The sequence below is a fragment of the Camellia sinensis genome, chromosome 6 (genome assembly GCF_055761805.1).
Source record: "Camellia sinensis isolate YWXY chromosome 6, ASM5576180v1, whole genome shotgun sequence".
NCBI classification, from domain to species: domain Eukaryota; kingdom Viridiplantae; phylum Streptophyta; class Magnoliopsida; order Ericales; family Theaceae; genus Camellia; species Camellia sinensis.
The window spans coordinates 156064036-156089027 of NC_138966.1; the positions used below are offsets into that span (position 1 = coordinate 156064036).

At 33.1% G+C, this 24992-nt stretch overlaps 2 protein-coding genes across 2 annotated transcripts; both read left to right on the plus strand.

Annotated features, from left to right (window-relative positions):
- The first annotated feature begins 1513 nt into the window (after positions 1 to 1513).
- On the plus strand, positions 1514 to 3037 carry LOC114312134 (TMV resistance protein N-like). The gene is made up of 3 exons (XM_082876594.1): positions 1514 to 1795; positions 1923 to 2198; positions 2309 to 3037. Exons 1-3 carry the CDS (start codon positions 1514 to 1516, stop codon positions 3035 to 3037), a joined length of 1287 nt encoding a protein of 428 aa, XP_082732720.1.
- Positions 3038 to 19377: 16340 nt separating this feature from the next.
- Positions 19378 to 20304, plus strand: LOC114263118 (zinc finger BED domain-containing protein RICESLEEPER 1). The gene has a single exon (XM_082876595.1). The coding sequence runs from the start codon at positions 19378 to 19380 to the stop codon at positions 20302 to 20304; it is 927 nt and encodes a 308-aa protein (XP_082732721.1).
- Positions 20305 to 24992: the final 4688 nt, after the last annotated feature.

Here is a 24992-nt window from a genome sequence, read left to right on the forward strand (position 1 = left end):
AGTTTCAGAGGTGAAGATACCCGCAAAAACTTTACTGATCACCTCTATGCGGCTTTGGTTCAAGTTGGAATTCACACCTTCATGGACGATGATGAACTCCCAAGAGGACATGACATTTCTTCGGCCCTGCTAAAATCAATCGAAGAATCGAGGACCTCCATCGTTGTTTTCTCAACAAACTATGCTTTTTCCATATGGTGCCTTGATGAGCTTGTAAAGATCATTGAATGCAAGAAAACACTTCGACAATTAGTTCTCCCACTATTCTATGATGTCGACCCATTTGATGTACGGCACCAAACAGGGTGTTTTAGAGAAGCATTTGGAAGACATGAAAAGCATTACGTGGATGAGATGGAGAAGGTGGAGGTGAGGAAAGCTGCCCTCTCTGAAGCTGCTAATTTATCAGGCTGGGATTTGCAAAACCTTGCTAATGGGTAATTTTTCACATCCTTTTAATTTTGCTGCTGCTGCTGCTGCTATCAATTTTTACCTTTAACTAGAAAATCCTATCCTTATTGTTTTTATATTTAAAAAAGAAAAAGAAAAATATTCAAGTATAGTTAGTTCACTTTGTAAGTTCAAGATGTTTTGAATTTTACATTTATTAATTGCATATTGGTAGTGGGGTTTGTAAGGTTTTGTATTTTTGTAATATACACTTGCTTTACTTTTAATTTGGATCGAAATTGACAGGTATGAAGCAAAGTTCATTCGAAAAATTGTTAAAGAGGTTTTATGTGAACTAAAATGTACATTCCTAAATGTTGTTGTGCACCCAGTTGGAATAGATTCTCGTGTTGAACACATAAATTTGCTATTGAGCAGTGGATCAGATGATGTTCGCATGATTGGGATATACGGCTTGGGTGTAATAGGCAAAACAACCATTGCAAAAGCTGTGTATGACCATATTTTCCTCCAATTTAGAGGAAGTTGTTTTCTTGCAAATGTTAGAGATGTTGCAGGAAAACTCAATTGCCTAGTTCAATTCAAGAATAACTTCTTTTTGAATTATTAGGTTCAAAGAATCTAAAGATTGGCAGTGTTGACAGAGGAGTTAATTTGATGAAAGAAAGGCTCCATTCTAAGAAGGTTCTCATTGTTCTTGATGATGTGGATCAATCAAGTCAATTAAATAACTTGGCAGGAAATCGTGATTGGTTTGGTCTAGGAAGTAGAATCATCATAACAGCTAGAGATGAGCACTTGTTCAAGGGATTGAAAGTTGATGAAAGATATATGCCTGAGGAATTAAATCACATAGAGTCTCTGCAGCTTTTCAGTTGGCATGCTTTCAGAGAAACCAATCCATTAGAAAATTTTGCAGAGCTTGCAAATGATATAATAAGTTATGCTAGAGGGCTTCCACTAGCTCTTGAAATTTTGGGTTCTTATTTGTTTGGAAGAAACATCCTAGAATGGAAAAGTGCACTTGATGAATTACAACAAATTCCTCATCATCAAATTCAAAAAAAATAGGATAAGTTTTGACTCGCTAGATAATGACAGAATGAAGGATATCTTCCTTGATATTTCATGCTTTTTCATTAGATCGGACAAAGACTATGTCATTACTATATTGAATAGTTACGGTTTCTTTGCTCAAAATGGAATTAGTGTTTTGGTTAGTAGATGTTTACTGAGAATTAGTGAAAGAAATGAGTTGCTGATGCATGATCTACTTAGGGATATAGGGAGGGAAATTATTCGTGAAAAATATCCGAAGGAACCTGAAAAGCGCAGCAGATTGTGGTTTCATGAAGATGTATGCTATGTACTTACAAAAAAGAAGGTAAGAGTCGAATCTTAATTCTTTCTTGTGAGTTAGTAAGTTTATGACTTGAAATGCTAATTTCAGTTATTTAATAGTCTTTCTTTCTTTTAATTTTCCATTTGTTTTTTAAATATTACTATATTAGGGAACAAAAGCAATCGACAGTGTGATCCTAACCCTACCCATGTTAAAGAAGATACAATGGAGTAATAAAACATTTGTTAGGATGCATAAGCTAAGACTGCTTCAAATAAATCATGTGCACCTCAGTGGAAATTTTGAAGATCTATTGGAAGAGTTAAGGTGGCTCTGTTGGCATAATTGCCCATTGGAGAATTTACCATCCAATTTTCATCCAGAGAAACTTGTTATTTTAGACATGCAATTCAGCAGATTTAAAACACTCCGGATAGATGGCAAGGTATGACATTCTTAGCAAATTCATTGTTGTTTGGGATTTGGATAAATTATGTAGTGGATCATGATAAAAAAAATTATATAATTCTGTATATATATTTATTGTTTTAACAGCAGTTCGAGAGCTTGAAAATTCTAAATCTCAGTAATTGCAAATGCCTAACAAAGAGCCCCATCTTTTGCGCAATACTGATGCTCGAGGAGTTACTGCTTGAAAGTTGTACAGGTTTAATGGAGCTCCATGAATCTAGTGGGCTTCTAGACAAACTTGTTCACTTGAATTTGAAATATTGCATAAACCTCAGGTATCTTCTGGGAAGTATTTGCAAGTTAAAGTTTGTTAAACATCTAAATCTCTCTGGTTGTACAAAACTACAGGAGTTTCCAGAGCACTTGGGACATATGGAAAGTTTAACAGAGCTTCTTGCAGATGGAACAACCATTAAACAACTACCTTTCTCTATCGGACTACTGAAGAATCTTAGAAGGTTATGCTTAAAGGGATTTAATAGGCAATTGACAACTGAATCCTGGCTTTCTCTCATTTCATCTTGGGTTTTACCGAGAAAAAATGCCGACTCCATAAGATTTTTACCATCCTCTGTTTTAGGTTTGTGTTCCTTAACAGAGCTAGATCTCAGTGATCACAATCTGTCTGAAGGATATTTTCTAGCTGATCTTAGGAGTTTATCCTCATTGCAAGTGTTGGATTTAAGTGGAAACAATTTTCATAACCTACCATATGGCTTCAGTCATCTATCCAAGCTAGAAGACCTTAAGTTGAATAATTGCAGAAGTCTTCAATCTATCTTAGATCTTCCTCTGAACTTATTGGAAGTATAGGCTTATGGTTGTGCATCACTTGAAAAAATATCCGATCTATCAAAATTGAAAACTCTATTAATGTGGTTGAGTAACCACCAATGTCGGCATAGTCTCTCGAATCGTAATAAGGATGGAATGGAAGAACCTCACTATTTTCAGGGTGCACAAATCATTCCCTTGGACAGGCTCAACAATTTACAAAGTCTCCTTCTGGTCTATTTCTCTCTCTCTCTCTCTCTCTCTCTCTCTCTCTCTCTCTTGTAAAAACAAATCTTTTTGAAAACAGCGAAATGTGTGAAACCATATTTATTTTGGATGTGACCTGTATAATACCAAAGGAGAAGGATTCCCTTATGTCCAGATGATATGGACTGGTGGACGTTGTGTAGGTGTCTGGAATTGACCTTGGGGTTCGGGTTTCATTAATTTGAATATTTCATTTTATCACACATTTCATATCGATCCAATAATCATAATATATTCAATTTATCAAATGTGTCACACAAAAAAATGAATGACAATTGTGTTTTTAAAAAATAAAAAAAGTAATCTTTTTGGTGACAAATGCAATAAATTAAACAGGCTATGATTATCAGATCAACTTAATTTTTGTATGAATGAAATAGATGAAGTGCCTAACAAAATGAATAATTTAAATTATATAAACGAAACATGTGGTTGGTCTCATGGATCTAAACAACACCAATGGACTAGAGAGGAGTTGCCTATTAGAGATGGAAAATAATATCTTACTCTTATGAATTTTTTATTCAAAAGGATTTACTTGAATGATGTGGCACTAACAACAATTTCAAAAATAGGATTCACTAGTTTTTTCACTATTTTTATTACCAACTACATGATAATATATTAGACGATTATATATCACATGTTTATATTATCATGTGATATATCACCAACCTACCTGGAAAGATGTCAGTTGTTTGCATGAATTTGTTAATAATCATCTTCAAATAAGAGAATTGATCATAAGTATCCATATAGACGGTGACACAAAATAATGATAAATAATCAGTCATATATAGCATTTCTCTATGACAATATGTTATTTATTTTCATTGATTTCTTAATAATTATGTCTAAACAAATGAGCCAATTATAAATATCCATGTAGACAATAATACAAAACAATGATAAAAACATGTGACATATATAACACTTCTTTTTTCAAATATAAATAACTTTGATGAGTCTTTTAATTCTAAATGATAAAATTAAAACTTGTCACTGTATTAATTTGATGCACCAAAAAAAAAAAATCACTTTTTGTCCTTACACATGAAATCATGACAATCAACCCCTTACACTTTTGGTCAAATCCCACTTTGTCCTTATACATGAAATCATGACAGTTAACTCCCTGCACTTATAAAATTGTGACAATCAACTCTTTGTACTTCTACTCAAGAATCAATGTCTACTTTTGTTACTCCATTTTTAATAGAAGTCAGTAATGTGACAAGCATATGACTACAAAATGAGAGCAAATGAAGAAAATCAAACAAATTTTCCGTCTATACATATTTTGTCCCAAAATTTACATCAACTTTTGATTGTATTCAGCTAAAACAAAACAAAAATTATGAACGATTAAAGAGATGAACTGGGGTTTTGTAAAAATTAGAATAATGAAATTCTATTTTCTATAGTAATAGAGTATTCGATTTCTCTGCTGCCTTTTTTATTTTTTATTTCAAAAGCCCTATTTTCTTACCTCTTCGTCCGAATTTTCAACATATAAACACACATACACATACACATATATATTATATAACTCTCACGTGTTTATCACGTAGGACAAAGTATATATTGGTGAGAAATAAGAATGATTTTTTTCTCTTGCCATCATTTCGTAGTTACATGTTTATCGCATTACTAGATTCTGTTAAAAACTTAAACAATTGAGTAATAAAAGGGGCAAGCTGACACTTGATTAGAAGTGTAGGGTTAACTATCACAATTTTATGTATAGGGACCAAAATGAGATTTGACAAAAAGTACATGGGATTGACTATCATAATTTCATGTGTAGGGACCAAAGTGAGATTTGGTGCAAAGTTCAGGGCTGGAAAGTGTAATTTACCCAAATTAAAACTTGTCACTATATTAATTTGATGCAGAAAAATTTTTCAAACAAGATTATTTGGGAACATGCTATTTTAGTAACTTTTTGGTTTTTTTGCTAAAATATGAGGTAAAAAAAATTAGTATGTTTGGAATGATTTTTTTATTTTTTACAAAAATATGTGCAAAAAGTGCAAAGAAAATGGAATTTTTGACTTTTTTTTTATAAGTTATTGGATTTTTAATTTTTTTAGTAACTTTTATTAAGTTGCCAAACCAGGCAACATGACATAATCTTAATCTTGCATATCACATGAAAAGAGTGGTACTTATCATAATAGATACAATTTCACTATCAAATTATTCTACCTATATTTTATGTTATTGATTTTATAGTTGATCTTGTATCTGCAAATTTATTTTAATTTATTTTTATTATTTTCATCTAGCACTCTACTAATTAGAAATTCATGTGACAACATCTTCGTTACAGCCCCTTGCTCACAGGCGACTTTTACTATATCAGTGACTTCAGCGATAGTTTTAGCTATAAAATAACAGGGTCTTCTTTGATTTACTTAGAAGTGCCAATAGTGCAAAGGGAAGACGACTACATTGCAGGGTTCACTTTGAGAGTTGTTTATTATAGAGCTGGGGATGAAGAAAGTTGCTCCATGGAATTAAATGATTCTCCATATGTCATTATTACTGATAAAATTAATGGCATTGATTTTACTTATATCCCCCAACCTTCTTTTGGCATCCCTGGGAGTTGTGGAGATTATGTTTGGGAAAGCTATATAAAAGTCGAGAATATTTTGGGTATCGAATTAAAAATGGTGAGCAATTCGAGATTTCTTTCGTTATGACGTCACCTTTTAAAGTGAAGTTGTGTGCAATGGATCTGATTGTCCATCACCAAAGAGGCACCACCTACAATGGATTATGTACTAAGCCCTCCTTCTATAGACAACAAAGGATGATCAAGAAAATTGTCACCAAAACATCAATTTTGATTTGGTCATCTCACATTTTCCTTCGAATAAATGTCAAATACATTTTCTTTTTCTTTTTTTTTAAGATAGTACAAATACATTTGTTTAAGATTTGCTTAAAATTTGTAATTTTAAAAATTATAAAAACTCCATTCTCAGAATTTTTTATTTGAGTGATTAACAAAAAATAAATAAAAATTTATAACTACTCTTATATACAATAATAAAATAGCCTGAAATTTTAAATAAAATATATTCATGATTAAAAACTGTTAATTGATTTAATAATTTATTAATAAAATAGATAATTTGTTACACGATTAAAAATTTGAAAGTGCCGGATGTAATATTCAAAATCACAAAAGGCACATTGATGATTCGTATTTTAATTGAATTTCAAAATGTGTATTTATAATTTATCCAATAAATAAATAACAATCAAAGCTTGCTTAAGATTTTTGAGGTTGGGTTCTATGGATCCTCTACGAAACCCACATTGATGATTCGAATCGTTCAATATTTAGGACTTGTCAAGTATTTCATCCTTACAAAAAATCACTTTGATTCAATATCGATAGATACTTGAACAGAACAAATTTGTGTCAACGGTAACTATAATTTTAAAAATAAATTGTTAATATCTTATCAACGTGATTTTTTTATAGAAATGAAATATTCAATAAACTCTACATATTGAACGGTTTAAATTATCAATGTAAACTCCATGATGGGTCCAAGGAGGATAACAGGACACTTCAATTGGGCCAACTAGACAGGAGTTGATCCCATATTTTAAATCCACACTTTAGACTTCCTATTTTACGATTTTAAGCCCAGGTGACCCATATGAGACCCAAATAGGCCTTAGGCCTACGTCACCATTTTTAGAGTTAAGCTATTTTTTATTCTTGTAATAGTATCTATACAGTTATTTTTGGGGAAATGATTCACGATAATGATAATTGGATCTATACAATCTTGGTAGATACATTAATGGAGTTCTCCATTGGGAAGCCAAATCGTATCCGGCTTTGAGCTCTCCAAAGAGCATTGTTCGCTTCAATTTAGCGAAAGAGAAGTACAGGGAGATACCGCAGCCTAATTATGGAGATGGAAGTTGTCTATGGAGTTTTGGGATTTTAGGAGGATCAAAATGCCTCCTTTGTGTACTTGTTTTCAATGGCCAAAATTATGCTAATGTCGATGTATGGGTAATGAAGGAATACGGGATTAGAGAGTCTTGGACTAAATAGGTTGCCATCTTATATGCATTTTCACAATTATATGCTTCTTTGGAGGATCAAGTTGTCCGTAGATCCTTTCCTTTGAGTATTTCAAAGAATGGTGGTATTATTGTGTTTGAAATTAAGTCACAATCGTTTCTTCCATTTGATTGATTATTAACATATGTCATATAGAGTTTGATAGCTCAAATGCAGTCCTTTTTTTTCTTTCTTATATTTTGGTTGTTTTTTTAATTTTTTTTAAGGCTTCGTTTTGGATTTCTAGAATTATGTGACTGGACCAAATAAGCTTTGTTGAAGCTTATCACAAGTTATTGGACATTAACTTCTTATTACTGAAATTTCCTTTTCATACATTAGCTTTCAATATTGGTCTTTTTTTTTTTTTTTTTTGCTTTTTTTTGTAAATTACAAATACACTCTCTAAGGTTTAATTAAATTACATTCCACTTCTTGTGATTTTAGAAATTATATTCCATCCTTTGAAGTTTCTAATTTCATAACAAATCACCCATTTTATTAATAAATCATCAAGTCAATAAACAGTTTTTAATGATGTTAAAAATATATTTCAATTAATAATTTAGGTAATTTTATTATTGTATAGAAGAGTAATTATGAATTTCATTTTTTTAGTTAATTCTATTAAATAAATAATTCTAGTAAGAGGGTATTTGTAATTTTCCAAATCACAGGGCGCAATCTATGCTAAAAGCTGGTTTTTTTTTGGCTTGAAAGTCATTTGGAAAGGTAGCTGAAAGCTACCTGTGAAATTACAGTTATACCCTCCATGTTTAAATGAGCCACATGGGTGACAGTGGTTATTTTCTAAAATGGGTGGAGGTATTTTGGTTATTTGATTATGATGTGACAAAATAAACAAATATTAAGTAAAAAAGCCAAAAAATAACTTTTTAGCAACTTTCCAAATGACTTTCTGAAAAAGCCAAAAAACTTGATTAAAAAGTCAAAGCTAATTTTTAAACATCTTCTCAAAAAGCCAAAAGCCAGCTTTTATATCACTAATAAAATGATATAAAGCAGCATTTTTGCATATCTAAAAATGGTTTCCTAATATTTTGTGCACTTTATGCATCTTAAAATGGCTTTTGTTGCAGTGTTGTTTCTGCATTTTATTTGTAATTTACTCTAAAAATAAATTTAAGAAAAAGCTTTCTGCATCCTTAAGTGGTTTCTGCGGTATTTATTTTCTTGTAATTTTTACGTCATTAAAATGTTTTTGGCTGCATTTTATTTACCATACAAAAGCAATTTTCTACATGATTGTGATTTATATTTTTTCCAAATATTAAGGATTTGTTTGAATAGTTGTAGATTTGAAATACATAAATTGAATTAAATAGTTTTAATGATGGATTTGAAATTTATATTATTATTATTATATAAGGTAAAAGCTTCATTTGATGTCCTAATCAAGGCAAAGAAGGCTCTTAAACCTTTAAGTGATACACAAAATAATTTTTTATTTTTTTTTTGTTTTATTTTTACTTATTTAAATTGCATATGCATAGTGTATACCAATCGCTATTAATTATTTGAAAGTTATTATTTGAAATCATGCTAAAAATTATCCTGTAACTTAATAGATTCTGCTAAAATGGTTTTCTTTATCTCAATTTATCTTTGTCTATAGTTTATTTTTCTCCACTTAAAATATCAACTCTATAATAGGATAAATTAGACTTTAACCCCCCGTGGTTTACCCAAAAAATACGTAACCCCCTGTGGTTTACCCAAAAAACACGGAACTCCCTTGTAGTTTCATTTGTAACACTTAAACCCTTGAATTTCATACCAAAGCGTAATTTCGGACGTATGTAACAAAAGTTATAAAAATTCTAAATTACCCTCATTTCTTTCTCTAATTTTCTTCTTAATGCCATTACAAATCAGAATATTCTCTCATTTTTATTTTTTTTTTAATTTTTTGCATTCCTCTTCTTCTTCTTCTTCTTATTTCTCATCCCATGGCAAACCACACACCTCTCATACCATCATCAAATACATATCTCTCTCTCTCTCTAGGATTTAGACCCAAACAAATACTCATCTCTCCCTCTATAGAATTTAAACTCAAGCAAACACTAATCTTTCTGTCTTTAGAATTTAGACCCAAACAAACAATCCATAGCTACAAACACCTACCTCATCACATCTTCTCCACTCAACCAACACCCACCACTACCTACTTTCTTCTTGCCACTACCCACTATCTCCTCTCTCTAATTTTTTTTTCCTTTCCTTTTTGCCATGGCTATTGAATATATATATATATATATATATGTATGTATTTATCTATTCATGGGTTGTGTGGGGTCTTTTTTCTTGCCTGACTGGCAGCCATGGTAGTTTCTATGCAAAAAAAAAAGAAAAGAAAAAGAAAGACGAAAGAAAGGACAGAAACTGTTGTTAATGTAGCCAAAGAAATAATTGATGGGTAGTTTCAATTATACGTATATGATATATATGCATACATATTAACTGATATATATAATACATATTTACCTATACATAGTGTATATATATGTATGTGTGTGCATGGCTTTAATTTGAAAAAACATAGTGTATTCTGGTTTAACTTTATTTGAGTTAAGAGAATGATAGACATAGATTTTAGAAGAATAATGAAACAAAAATGAAAGGGAAAGATGAGGAAATGAGATAGATAAGCTAGAGAGAGAGAGAGGGAAGCATTTTAGAAAGAACCAACTTTTTTGGTTTTCAAAAAAATTGGAAAGAAGAAGAAGCTAAGGAATTATCTAGTGTGGTTGAAGAGGGAAAATTTTGATTTTATGGGCGTGTGACACACGCTCTGTCAAAACAAAACGGTTCCGTCCGAAATTACACTTTGGTATGAAGTTCAGGAGCTTAAGTGTTACAAATTAAACTATAAGGGGGCTAAGTGTTTTTTTTGGTAAACCACATAAGGTTAAAGTATAATTTACCCGTAATTTTAATTTCAATTCAACACATATATCCTAACCGACCCTAAATTCTTGCAATATCAGTTGAAGAATAAACATCACAATGTGGTCAAATCTTATTTTTTGATGGAAGAATACTCGAATCAAATTAAGGAGGCAGCAGATCATCTAGCTTTGGCTGCTTTACCAATGGATGACGAAGATTTGGTCCTTATTACACTCAAGGGTCTTCTAGATGAATATAATACATTCAAGACAATAATTTGAGCCAAAATTGAATCTATATCCATAGAAATTCAATCTCAAAGGGTTGGCCTAGTGGCTACATTTTGGAGCTTGGGGTGTTCTCCGTTGAGGTCTCAAGTTCAACCCCCACTAAGTGCTATCAATTCTTTGGAGCTATGTCGACGGGTTCTGTTTGAGAGTTGTCCAATTACATGGAAGGGCGCTATGCGTGGGTTTCAGGATTAGTTGAGGTAAACTAGCTTGAACACCTGATCATAAAAACAAAAACAAAAATCCATAGAAATTCTTTCTTATTTGCTTTGCTTAGAATCATTGAAAAGAAATCCGTGACAGGCCATCTAGACGGGATAGAAGCTCAATCCATATCCAAGTGAAAAGAAGTTGAACGTTTTCCTTCACTTTCCTCTTTAATTCATCCTAATGTTGTGTTTGGTTGGGAGATTTGAGAAACGATTTGAAAAGGGACATTACAACAAAATTGAATTTTTACGGCTTGCAATGCATGTCATAAAAACTCTTTCACGACATGCACACAAATGCCGTTATATGACATGCCGTGGAAAGTTGATCACCATTAACGAAATGCAGATAAAGTTGTAAAAAGTAATAAATTAAATATTAATGACATACTTTGTATGTCGCATATAATTTTTTATGATATTTTTTTACATGTCATAAATCATTACACTTTTCATAGCCTAATTTTGTATGCCGTAAAAGATTATTTTTAATATATTTATGACATACTTTGCATGCCGTAAATAATCTTTTACGACATTTTTTTACATGTCCTAAATCATTACACTTTTCACAGTATAATTTTACATGTCGTGGAATGTTATTTTTAATATATATCCACATATACACTCATTATGTTGTTTCTCTATCTCCTACTATATTTTATCCATTCTATAGAATTCTTTGCATCATTATAAAATCAAGCCTGAAGGCCAAATTCAAAAACTGTAATAATCAAAGACAAAGATAATAGTTAACCGTTAAGCTTCATCTTACCATTCACATACAAGTCTAATTATAACCGAATAAAAAATGTTTTTACTAAGTACTCTACACAATTCCCACCCTCCAAATCCACCAATCTTTCTTTGGTGAGTTCCTGCATTAGTGAATGCCCACCTCCATCAACAAAGTCCCCTGCAACAAATTTGGGAAGGCACAAGTAACTTCACCATAATCGCTTTGCAAAAATGGCTTCTTTAATGTCTAACAACACTATTATTATTAGAGTTTACTCTCCTGCCTCACATTGATTATCAAGCAAACCCTATAATACAATAAATAAATAAAAGCAGTTGTTATATTAGTTAGGAACACAAAAATTTACTACATTAAAAAGAGCAATATATATAGGCTATGCTACATAACAATGTAAAGGTTAAGAGGTGGATTAAGGGAAAATCCAATGGAGGGAGGCCAAGGGTTGAGTTGTCCAATAATAGTTCACTTCAAAATCTCAAGCCTCTATTTAATTACAATTTGATCAAAGATGAAACTCAGGAAAGTCATCATACCATGTTTAGATGAACTAGAGACAGAGAATGTAGAGGGAAAAAAATTCCCATTTTCTTGAAAATAGGTTACTAACAAGAAAAACAAACTTGTAGGACTAAAATGAGCCTCCAAGACTTGGAACTGTTTTGTGCCAACTTTTTTGATCCTTCCATCCAGCAGCTAATTAAACACAAACAACTTTAACGACAAAAAGAATTGCCTTTGTCATACATATGGTGTTAATGTTCTAGAAGCTAGAAAGTGAAGATACCAATGAGAAAAGGTCAAAGGATAAAACTAGATGTGAAACTATTATGATACAATTTATGATGGTACAAGATATTACACAACTACTCACACTCAGAGAATTAACTAACAATATAATTCTTAGCAAGGATAGTAGTCTCAGGTCCCAAATGATACTTCATTTTGTAATAATAACTACAAGGAAATAGATCAAATAAATTGCAGATACCTCAAACATAAACAGAAGCAGCAAAAATGTGCTTATTGGATTTACTTAGCTTTTTTATAAAAAAAAAAAAAAAAAAGAGTCAGTCAAGCTACCTTTGGAACCAAACCATGAGCTTTTCAAAATAGTATAATATAATGGCTTACACCATAAAAAGGTATTTGATTGGTTAGCCCACTTAAAGGGTTATCAAGAAGGAGGAAATCCCTTCATGGCACAAAAATTTTCAAACCCAAAGATAAACTTCATAAGATGATTTAAAACCGTAGGCACCCATTAAGATAGTTATTGGTTCTCGATATTTGACAAAAAATGGCCACAGAGAGAGTAATTTTAAAGTTAAGGAGAAAAGAAAACCTCAGCCATAAAGGAAATAGGAAAAAATTCGCACAAAGTTGAAGAATTGCAAGTGGTGCTACAGAACTTTGGTGGGATTGAAGGCCCCAGTAAATATGCATGCCATTTAATAAAAACATAACAAGAAAAAAAATCATTTTGAAAGAAGAAAAAAATCTATCAAAGTCCAACTCATATAATGAAGATCAAAAACAAAAACCACACCATGATTCATAACCACAACTCAGTTCTCAAATATACAGTTACAAAGGCAAAATCAATCTTGCAGAGATATATATTATAGTTCCTTTTGTATGAAACAGGGCAATTATCTTTCTTTTAAAAAATTGAATTAAAAGATTATAATATGGTGCAATAAATCAAAGTCGTATAATCACATTACTCTTTTCATAAATTAGAAAGTACTTCCTAGGTTTCTTTGGGGGCAAATCTTGCTAATCTAAGCCTTTCTTTTTAAAACTTTACCATAGACTTTCAGTTGAGCCCAATGAATTTCTCACATAGCCCTCTTTGAAATAACCAAAACCTAAAAAGGACATGGTTTCTTAAAAGAGCCTTGTTGGCCAACAGCTATTCCATAATCTCATTTTCTCAAATTACTGTTGGCAGCACAATATAAAAATTAAGGTTAATTACATCAAGACATCTCAACTATTAGAGAATATCTACTTACCCCCCACACCTATGAACTATACATTTTGACTAGAGATTTTATGAAAAAATAGAACATGAATTTTAAACACACAATAGTTTAATAATGGATAAAAAACACTTCACTTCTATATCGAATCATACAATTTTACACTGAATAATGCTACTTTAACAACGAGAATAAAAAATTTCACTAACATTGTAGGGTTATTAAAGCCAGAAATCTGCAAGGTTTTATAATCTCCGAGCAAGCTTGAGATCGATTTTGTAGGAATTTCCAATTCACCTTTTGAGATCAAGAAGTAGGACCAAAGCCAAAATTTAATCAATATCTCAATCAAAACAAGACAATCAATAGCTTAATCAATGCAAAGGCAATTCTACAAAGCTATGGCATGAACCTTCCAATTCAAACTTTACCAAAAATTAAAATCAAATACAATCAGTCCAAAAACGAAAACCAAATGCAAAAGCAAATCAAATCTAAACTGAAAATCAAATCTAAAGAAAGTGTAGAGAACATAATAAGCACACAAGAATCGACCTGTCTGACGACTAGGCTTCCGATGGTGGTGTCTTCGTTGCCGCCACCGCCGTTTGGCGAACGAAACACCAGTGATCGGCGGACGGAACCGAACATATCTTTCATTTTCAATTAAAGAAAGCAAGTTCTACTAGGGTTTATGACTAAGTGAATAGAGTTTGTATAAAGTGAGAGCATTTTGGGGTTAATTTTGGATCGACAGTAAATAAAGATAGAGAGAGATTGGGGATTGAGAGCAGGGCTATGCAGCGGATCCACCGGCCCACCACATCCGACCCAACCCGACTAGCAACGGATGAATACGTGACACGTGGTGGGCGGGTGTGGGCCCAGTTTGTGTGATTTTTCAAGTTCAGGTCGAGTGGCGAGTGATCCGCCGTTTTACTCATCAAACCCGACTTGATCGTATCTTGGTTATTCTTTTATTTTTTTTTCCTTTTTATGCCTCAGCCCCTTTTTCCTTTCTGATATGCCTCATTTTGCCCTAATTTTCTTTGATAGACAGACAGAACATGAGACTCACTCACTCACACATACAGACATTCTTTCTCTCTCTTTCTCTACCCTACCCATCGTTCGATGATCTACAGTAAACGACGATCGATCTACACGATGATCAATCTACACTGATTGAGGTATCACTCTCTCTCTCTGCTTTCCTCTTCTGCTTTTTTCTTCTTCTCATCTTCTTCTGCTTTCCTCTTCTTCTCTTTTTTTCTCTTCTGAGTCTAATCTGTTTTTTTTTTCTAGTTCTAAAACTTGAGAGGTGGTTAGATTGATCGATCTACACTGACTGACTGAGGTATCTCTCTCTCTCTCCTTCTTCATCTTCTGCTTTTTTCTTTTTCTTTTTTCTTCTCTTCTTTTGAATCTAATCTGTTTTTTTTTTTGGGTTCCAGTTCTAATATTTTAGAGTCTAATCTATTATTATTATTATTATTATTATTATTATTATTATTATTATTATTATTATTATTATTATTATTATTATTATTATTATTTTGTTTTGTTCCAGTTCTAAAACTAGAGAGGTGGTTAGATTGATTGATAGTGTTAGGGTTCTACACACAAAGAAAAGGAAGCTTACCGAGAGAAAACCACAGAGGTTTGGTTTATTTTTCTTGTTATCTGCTTCTGCAGTGGATTTTGTGAGGGACTTCATAGAAAAAATATTAGATTAATTTTGAGATCTCTGATAGTAGTTTATTTGTTTAGAAATGAAATTTGGAATTAATCTGTTATGTTCTGGAATTAATCTGTTCTTTTCTGAAGTTCATAATCTATTTTGAAGTTAATCCGTTCTGTGACTTATTGATTCTTCTTCACAATCTGTTCTGTAATTTAATCTATTCTGTAAAAAATATTAGTTTGTTTTGGACCATGTGAGATCTCTGATTGATGCTAGTTTGAGGTGTGAGTCTAGGGAAGTATATAGAGCATAATCTGTTCGGTAATTTAGTCAGTGAACATTAAATTACTGATCCTTCTTCAATCCTTTGATTCATAATTTGTTTAAAGATTAAATTTTGATTCATAATATATTAGTGAACATCAAAGTTTGAACATTAACGTGACATTATATATTCATAATCAAAGTTTAGTGAACATCAAAGTTTAGTCAATGAACATTAAATTTTGATTCATAATTTAGTCATAATATATTCATAATCAAAGTTAAACTAATCTGTTCTGTAATTTAGTCAGTGAACATTAAACTTTGATTCATAATTTAGTCAGTGAAGATTAAAGATTAATGTTCAAACTTTGAGGGAATTAATCTGTTCAGTATTTTGCAATTCATAATCTGCTCTGAAGTTCACAATCTGTTCTAAAGTGACTTACTGATCCTTCTTCAATCCTTCTTTAATCTGTTCTGAAGTACATAATCTGTTCTAAAATTAATCTGTTATGTGACTTATTGATATGCCATTTAACTGTTCAAATTAAATGATTTTTTATTTGTTCATAATCTATTCATAATCCTTTTTTTATCTTACTGATATGCCACTTCTGAAGTTCAAATTAATCTGTTCATAATCCTTTTTTTATCTTACTGATATGCCACTTCTGAAGTGCAAATTAATCTGTTCATAATCCTTCTTTTATCTTTATATCCCATTTAACATGTTGTTCAAACATAAACAAAGAGTCTGATGGTTGTTTGTTTAAAAAGAGCATGGATTTGAAAAGCATATTTTGAACGATTTTTTATTGGTTGTTGGCAGTTTATTTGATAATCTTTTGGTCATGGATCCTCCAAGTGAAGAAACATTTTTTGTGAGTCCTAATGTTGAGCCTGAATCATCTTCTATTGACCCCTCGACCCAATCTAATGCTCCCCCTCCTAGACCACCCTTGGCCAAAACAAGTAGTAATGGGAGAACAACATCAAAGGCTTGGGATCATTTTGAAAAGATTAAGGGTATTGATGGGAAAGATAGGGCTATGTGCAAGTATTGTAAGAAAGAGTATATGGCAGGCTCTAAGAGTCACGGAACAAGTAATTTGTTAAGTCATTTGAAAAATTGTACAAAGTATCCATATAGGGATACTCATGGGTAACAAACATTGAGATTTCATCCTAAAGAAGTTGGTGGGGAGGGTGTTGTTGATGTTGTGGTTACGCCATTTTCTATAGAAGTTGCTAGGAGGCATCTTTCCAAGATGATAGTAATTGATGAATTACCCTTTAGATTTGTGGATGGGTTTGGTTTTAAGAGGTTTTGTAATGTCATGAAACCCAAGTTCAAGATCCCATCTCGATATACTGTTGCTAGGGACATTGTAGACATATACACCAATGAAAGGGAGAGGTTAAAGAAAATTGTGAAGGGGCGTAGAATTTGCTTTTACCACAGACACATGGACTTCCATACAAAATTTGTGTTATATGTGTCTAACTGCACATTTCATTGATGATGATTGGAAGTTACAAAAGAGGATCATAAATTTTTGTCAAGTTAAAGACCACAAAGGAGAAACACTTGGTAAAAAAATTGAGGCACTCTTAAAAGAGTGGGACATTGATGGCCTTTTTACCTTAACTATTGATAATGTGAGTTTCAATAATCTAACCATTAGATTCTTGAAACGAACCACAAAATTATGGAAGGAAACTGTCTTGGGCCATGAATTTTTACATATGCGTTGTTGTGCGCATGTTCTAAATCTCATTGTTAGTGATGGATTGAAGGATCTTGAGTCTTGTATAGCGAATGTGATTTAATGTTTCTAACTCGATCTTTGTGGTGTTTCGGACTCAGGTCTTGTGGTTTAATGTTGCTGTTTATGCCTTTTTCCTCCTCTTACTCTTTGAATTTAAACTTTGAAGTGTCTTGGGCATGTTCAGAACAGGATGGTTGGTTGTTAGTTTAAAACCTTGTTGCCCAAAATGTCGGCCTTCCGCTCGAGCGGGTCTTATTGCGCTCGAGTGGGCTTTGCAATCATTCAATACTTTGTGCGTCTGCAAAGATACTACGGAAGTGTTTTTCACGCTTGAGCGGAGTTTTTTACGCTTGAGTGGGTCTAAGCTCGAGCGGTCCCTCTGGCACTCGAGCGACTTTTTGAAGTCTGTAAAATACTGGACGAGTGTATTCTACGCTCGAGCAGGTCTCTTTACGCTCAAGCGGGTAGTGCCTTGCTGTTGTGCCTTGGCGCTCGAGCGGCCTTTATTGCGCTCGAGCGGGTCAAATTTATGTGTCTGACGCTCGAGCGTCAAACTCTCCGCTCGAGCGGATTGTATGTATATCAGATCGCGAAAGTGACTTTTTAAATCACTTTTTCTGTCATTTCTCTCTCTAAAACTTTCCAAAAACCTAAGTTGAGAGCCTCTCTCTCTACACATTTTGACCTAGATCTAGTGATCTCCTCACCCTCCTTCCTTTGATAAAAAGTTGGAGCTCTTCAAGATCTCCATTTCCATCTGTGTAGAAGTTGGTTTCGTCATCCTTGGAGTTTATCTCTTGCTTGGCTCGCCTTCTCTTCTTGAGCTAGGGATAGTCTACTCATTTTTATGAGCTTTAACATAAATATTGGTTATTTTGTATAAATTATTGGTTTGGGTGAAGTTAAGAGTTGGGTGTTGATTTGAGGAAGAGGGGTTTTCAAATTTAAACTCCTTATGTGTAAGAGGGATCTTAAAAATGGAGTTACTAAAGTATAATTGTTGAAATGGTGAGATTTGGACCTTGGGTCAATGTTTTGGAATTTGGGGGAAAATGCCCTAGTTTGGAAATAAATGACTATTTTGTATAAATAGTAAATTCGTTGTGTAATTAATAAAATTGGCTTGGAAGTTAGGGAATTTAAGGAACATGTGACTAAATGGTGTAGCTGGATCAATGAATCACTCACCTCTGAAAAATGTGATAAATTATCTGTTGAGAAATTTATTTATCTGTTTAGAAATAACTGTTTTGGACTATCGGTGGAGGATAGCCATGATTGTTGTAGAAACTGCATAATGATTAGGTAAATTGAAACTAATCATTTGGAATATGTCATTGAATATGACGGTTGGATATACACATTGTATATGTGATTGAATTGGTCATTGTATATGACAATATGTTTAAATACATTGTATATGTATCTTTGTTTGGGAGGAGATAAGGGATGTACTCTATTGTTTGGGAGAAAATAGGGGACGGAGTCCATGGATAATTAAGTTGGCCGGAGTGTCCTAGGTAAAAATCCTGAAATCTTATATATTTGGGTGCTGGTTCCCTCGGACATAGTTCTGTAAAATGGCAAGGAAAATAGAAATGTTTAATGATGATTGTTATTGAAGTGTTGATATATGAGTTGTAGTCTCATTTTAAACTATTTTGGACAATATTGAACTATGTCAATGAATCGATTTGGATAAGCAATGGGAAGTGGATTGATTATGATGTAAACATTGATTGGTTACGGAGATGATGTAAATGGTTACTCGTGTTAATCATTTATCGGATGCTAATGTTTTAGTTAATTCTCATATGATGTTTAGCATATCTCTACTGGGCATTGGCTCACCCTACTTGGGACACCATTTTTCAGGTACAGGTGATATGCCGCCTCCAAGGTCTTAGCTTGGGAGTTGAAGACTCCGTTTTGTTATTTGTGTTTTGTATTAAATGTAAATCCAAGCCAAGGTCTTTTAGGTATAGAGTTAGAACTCTTCTTTTGTTGTAACCAAATGATGACTTGGAAAGCTGTAAGCCCGTAGGGCATTTATCTGTTTCATCTCTTATGTAAATAATACTCTTATGAATGTAATATGTAACCTTTTTATCATGTTTTATGGATTATTTGGATGGTTGTATTATGTCTTATTTTGAGGGCGTTACAAGGCATGCAGTGAGGTATGTGAGGTCTTCTCCAAACCACCTTGACTCTTTTAAAAAGTATGTGGAAAGTTTGAAAATTGAGAGTAAGAGTCTCTTGTGCCTAGATGTGCCAACAAGGTGGAATTATACATATCTTATGTTGGAGGCGGCAGAAAAATTTGAAAGTGCTTTTCAAAGAATGGGTGAGGACTACAATTATAAACACTACTTTTTGGACAATGAAGGGGGTAAGAGGAGAGAGATGCCTACCGCCGAGGATTGGGATAATTGTAGGGTGTTTTTGAAATTTCTTAGAATGTTCTACAATGCAACAAAGAGATTTTTTGGCTCTTTATTTGTTACTTCAAATACATTCTACACTGAAATTTTTGTCATTGAAAATATGATTGGACAATTAATCAAAGACAATGATCCTGTTTTGTCTTTAATGGAAAAGAAAATGAAAGAGAAGTTTGACAACTATTGGGAAAATGGGGATAAAATCAATCTCCTTTTGTACATTGCGGTTGTTCTTGACCCTCGAAGAAAAATGACATACTTGCAATTTTGTTTTTCAACAATTTTTGGTGGAGATGTTGTGAAAGTGAAAGAAATATTAGAGAAGGTGAAAAATTGTTTAACTAAATTTTATGATCATTATGCCGCGCTTGATTCAACAAATGTGCATGCCTCCAATGTAAATAAAATAATAGATATGGTGATAGATGAAAATAACCCACATTTTCTTGTGAACTCTCAATTTAACTCATTGTTTGAGGAGCAAGTTTCTAGTAGTGGGAGTATGTCGAAATTGGACAAGTACTTGGGTGATATTGAGCAAGGTGGGAAGAATGCTCAATTTGACATCTTGGAGTGGTGGAAGGTTAATGCAACAAAGTATAGAGTATTATCACTCATAGCATGAGATGTGTTGGCAATGCCTATTTCCACTGTTGCTTCTGAGTCAGCTTTTAGTACAAGAGGTCGTATACTTGATCCATTTCATAGTTCACTTGCTCCAAAGATGGTGAAAGTTCTTGTTTGTACACAAAATAGGCTCCGAAGTAACATTCCAATATGCCTTCGAGAAGCAATGAATGATGTTGAAGAATTTGAACAACAATATGATTCGGGTAATACATTCAATAATTTATTTTGTTTTAAATTTCATTTATTTTATATTATTCAAATTCATTATTTTCACTTCACATGATTTTCTTGTGTTATGTTTTATGTGTAGTTGTTTCAGAATCAAGTTCTTGTTCAAGCCCATGTCCGGAGAGTAATTTTATTGAAATTTAATATCATTGGTAAAAAATACTTCCCCTTGGTTAAATGTTGTTAACATATGTTTACTTCTTTTAAGTTTAAGACTTTTTAGTGTTTTCTTTATTAAATAATTTTATTTTTTTGTTATGCAGGTTTAGATGGCTCATGGTTTGGTTGAAGGAAATGAACGACTTTTTTGCTTTTATTTTTGGATGACTGTAATACTATGGTTTTGGTTTGGATGCACAATGTTTGTTGGATGTACAATGTTTTGGATGAATGTAACTTGTTTGTTTTTTGAACTTTGCATGACTATAACTTGGATGCACAATGTTTGGATAACTGTAACTTGGTTTGGATGCACAATTTTTCATACAATGTTTGAGGAAGTACACTGTTATGTTATGTTACTTACATAGATGTGAAAATTGCCCAGGTTTTGTGTAATGCCCGCATCCTTTAATCCATTGGAGTGTGTATTCAATTCCCTTATTTTTCTTGTTGGGAGCCTTTGGAGTTGTTGATTATTGGTTTTGGAGGAGTATGATCCGATTTAAACTCGTTGGGTTTGTTTGTTCGCGTTTGTTCTTGTCAAAAGTTCCTTGGAAACTTAGAAATTTTGCCTTGGGGTCGACACTAGCCTTTCCAAGGGTCGACCCTTGCATGTTGTCATGTTTTTTGAGGTGTCGCTAGAAAATAGGGTAGACACCAGCCTTCCTAAGGGTCGACCCTTACCTGTTGGTGAAGTTTCTAGAGGTGTCGCTAGAAAATAGGGTAAACACCAGTCTGGGAGAGGGTCGACCTTCTTATGTTGCAGAAATTTTGTGTTGGTTGTTGGAAAATAGGGTCGACCCCCTTGCTTGTACCAGATTGCCTTTTCTTCATAAAGGATCGACCCTCATGCCCAAAGGGTCGACCCCTACGTGTTTTTTTTTCCATCTTTTTGGGCTGGTTTGAGCCTTATTTTTTAGGGGTTTTGGGCCTATTATTTTATTAATCTTAGGGTTACTTCTTTACTACTATAAATAGGCTCCAAATACATTTCATTTCACTTTTTCTCCTCTTTCCTCTCTTTCAAATCGTGAGTTCTCCTCTCTCTCTCTAAACTCAAGTTTTTGGCACTAGGATCTCTAGATCTACTCATCTAGAGTGATTGTTTCACCATGGTCCTTTGAGAAAAAGTGTAAATCTCATCAAAAGCTTCCTCTTGGTTCGATTGGTTCGTGGTTTCGTCGCCATTGATTTTTGGGTCGTCATCTCTTGGCTTCAAGAGGTAGGGGTTTCTAGTTCTCTTTCAATATCCTCGTTTATGGATAGATTTGTGGTATTTTCTTTATATAAACACAAAAGTTTATATTTTTATGCATATTGTAATGAATCATGAGATTGGGGGTTAGGGTTTGAAGAGAGTTGGGTTTAATTGTTGGGTTATTATCTTGGGTCATGAGTTTGGGTATAAAAGTAATAGACGGGTTGGAATAAAAGGTGTTTTGGTGAAAAACTTTAATGTCTCTTAAAAACCCTAAGTTGATTCATGATGATAATTAATGATTTTGCCCAAATTGAAAGTAGAATCATGAAAATGAGGTATTGAATTATATATATATACAAGTTTAATTGAATTTTGGAAGTGTTTGAAAATTATGTTAAAAATTAGCGAATGAACCCTTATTATGGACATTGTAAATCATGCCATAATGTGAAATGAAGATTGGGGAAAATGATTTATTAATGATATGGATGACATGAGCCTTGGGGTGAAATGATGAAATGAAAGTTTAAGAGTTTACCTTGAATTATGTTGAATTGTGTTGAGTTATGTAGAATTGTGTTGATTATGTTAAAGTGAGTTGACTGTGTTGCATTGTGTTGAATCATGGTGAGTTGTGTTGAATTGTGTTGTGTTCAATAATGTTGAGTTTGAATTGTGTTGTGTTGGGTTATGTTGAGTTTGAGTTGTGTTGTGTTCGGTAGTGTTGAGTTTGAGTTGAGTTGTGTTGGGTGGTGTTGTGTTGGTACCCGAGTGAGGAGTTGAAAAATGGTTTTTTGGTGCCCACAACCGTCTGTATCATAGCCGGTAAATGTGGGGGGTTGTTTTAAAAATTAAAAATGGTTTTTCGGTGCCCACAACCGTCCGTATAATAGCCGGTAAATGTAAGGGTGGTTTGAATTCAAGGTGCCCAATTGCCCTATCTAGGCTTATCGCTAAACGAATGTGGGGAAAATATTTTTGCGTGTCCACACAGTCCTGTCGTATTGTAGCCGGCGAAAGTGGAAAAATGATTTTTGGGTGTCCACGTAGTCCTGCCGTATTGTAGCCGGCGAAAGTGGAAAAATGATTTTTGGGTGTCCACGCAGTCCTGCCGTATTGTAGCCGGCAAAAGTGAAAAAACTGATGGTCTTCGAAGATGTTTTGGGTGCCCACGTCCTGCCATATAATAGCCGGCAAATGTGGGGGATGGATTTAAAAAGTTGAAAATGGTTTTCGGATAAAGATCTGGTTTTTGAGAAAATGATTTTGGGAGTTCACTTCCCGCCGTATAATAGCCGGCAAAAGGTGGAATGTGCTATGAATTGGGAGCCCGCTATCCCACAGTATCAAGCCAGCAAAAGGTAGAATGTGTTGTGAAGTGTGTTGAGTTCAGTGATGATATATGTGACTTGTGATGAAATTGTGAAATTACCATTTGATGTGTAAATTGGTATGGAATAGGAATGCATATAGAAATTATATGAAAAGAATGGATGATGAAATGGTAATTGGATAAGGGATTGGTGATAAAGAACTCACCGGGTTGTTTGTATCTATAAGGAAAGATTAAGAGTTTTACTTTGTGATTAATTGAGAAATTGAATTAAAAAGGGTTTATTGTCTGTGTGATGTGTTGAGTTATAGTTGATAATACAAGTGTGGAGGTGGTGTAGTTGTTAGATAAGTAGGAGTTGGGTGTAGGATAACAATTATTAACTATAAAAGATATTTGGATTTTTACATTGAGGAGTTACAACAAATATGAATAAATTGATGAGAATCGCATGTATGTGAGATGTTTGGAGTATTAAGGGAACTTGAACTTGAGGTTTGGAGTTATAATAAATGTAACTAGTAAAAAGGGAGAATGGGAATAAAAATGAGGAATGTTAAGATGGAAATTTAGTAAGGAATATTGTGGAATGGGTTGATAAATATAAAATGCTGTGGCTCCTCAAACATTTTTGCTTCCAAAAAGGATTTTTGGTTTTCTGATAAAATGATGTTTTTTGATGGTTAAGGGTTTTCCTTAAATTGTTCAAATAAATTTTGAGAAAAGATACTCTACGTATGATATTTTGAAATTACAAAGCGTCACCTACTATATGGTATCACCCTGCATGCATGATCATTTCTATCTGTGTGTTGGCTATTGATTTAGAACTATGAGATTCCTACTGGGCATTAGTGCTCACCCCTGTTATTTTTATCTTTTTACATGATGAAAGTGTGGATTCTTTAATTGAAGAGTTAAGAAGTCCATGTGCCTTTTATATGTAATTTCATTATAGATGTGATCGATCTTGTATTTGTATTTTATTTAATTGTAACTCCGTAGTGGAAGCTTGGCATGTATTACATTTATTGTTGTATTCATCATGAGAGAGATCATGTACTATTATGTTTCTATTACTCAAGGGTAATAGATATTTTAAATTAAAAAAAATGGACCTAAATTTTAGGCTCATGGTAATGTTTTCGAGTAATTAAAATTCGGGGTTTGACATTTTGGATGATGAGTATTTTTTTTGGATGATGAAAATTGCCCAGTTACTTACACTTTTATTCAACTTACATAGGCATATGAGTATTTTTTTTTTTTATGAACTTAAAGAGACTAGTATGTTAAGTGCCTAGGTTATGTTAGTTTGTAAGTTTGCATTGCCCAAGTTTTGTGAAAATTGCCTAGGTTTTGAGGAAGCGCACTATTATAATGTTTAAGGAAGTACACTGTTATGTTATGTTACTTACATAGATATGAAAATTGCCCAGGTTTTGGATGATGAGTATTTTTTTTGGATGATAAAAATTGCCCAGTTACTTACACTGTTATTCAAATTACATAGGCATATGAGTATTTTTTTATGAACTTAAAGAGACTAGTATGTTAAGTGCCCAGGTTATGTTAGTTTGTAAGTTTGCATTGCCCAGGTTTTGTGAAAATTGCCCATGTTTTGAGGAAGTGCACTATTATTATTTTCATTGTTTTTTTTTTATGTGGAAAATTTGTAGAATTTTCAACCGCCAAACCGATTCGTATACATCCGCCAATCCACCCAATCCACATCCATCGGATTGGCGGACGAATGCGG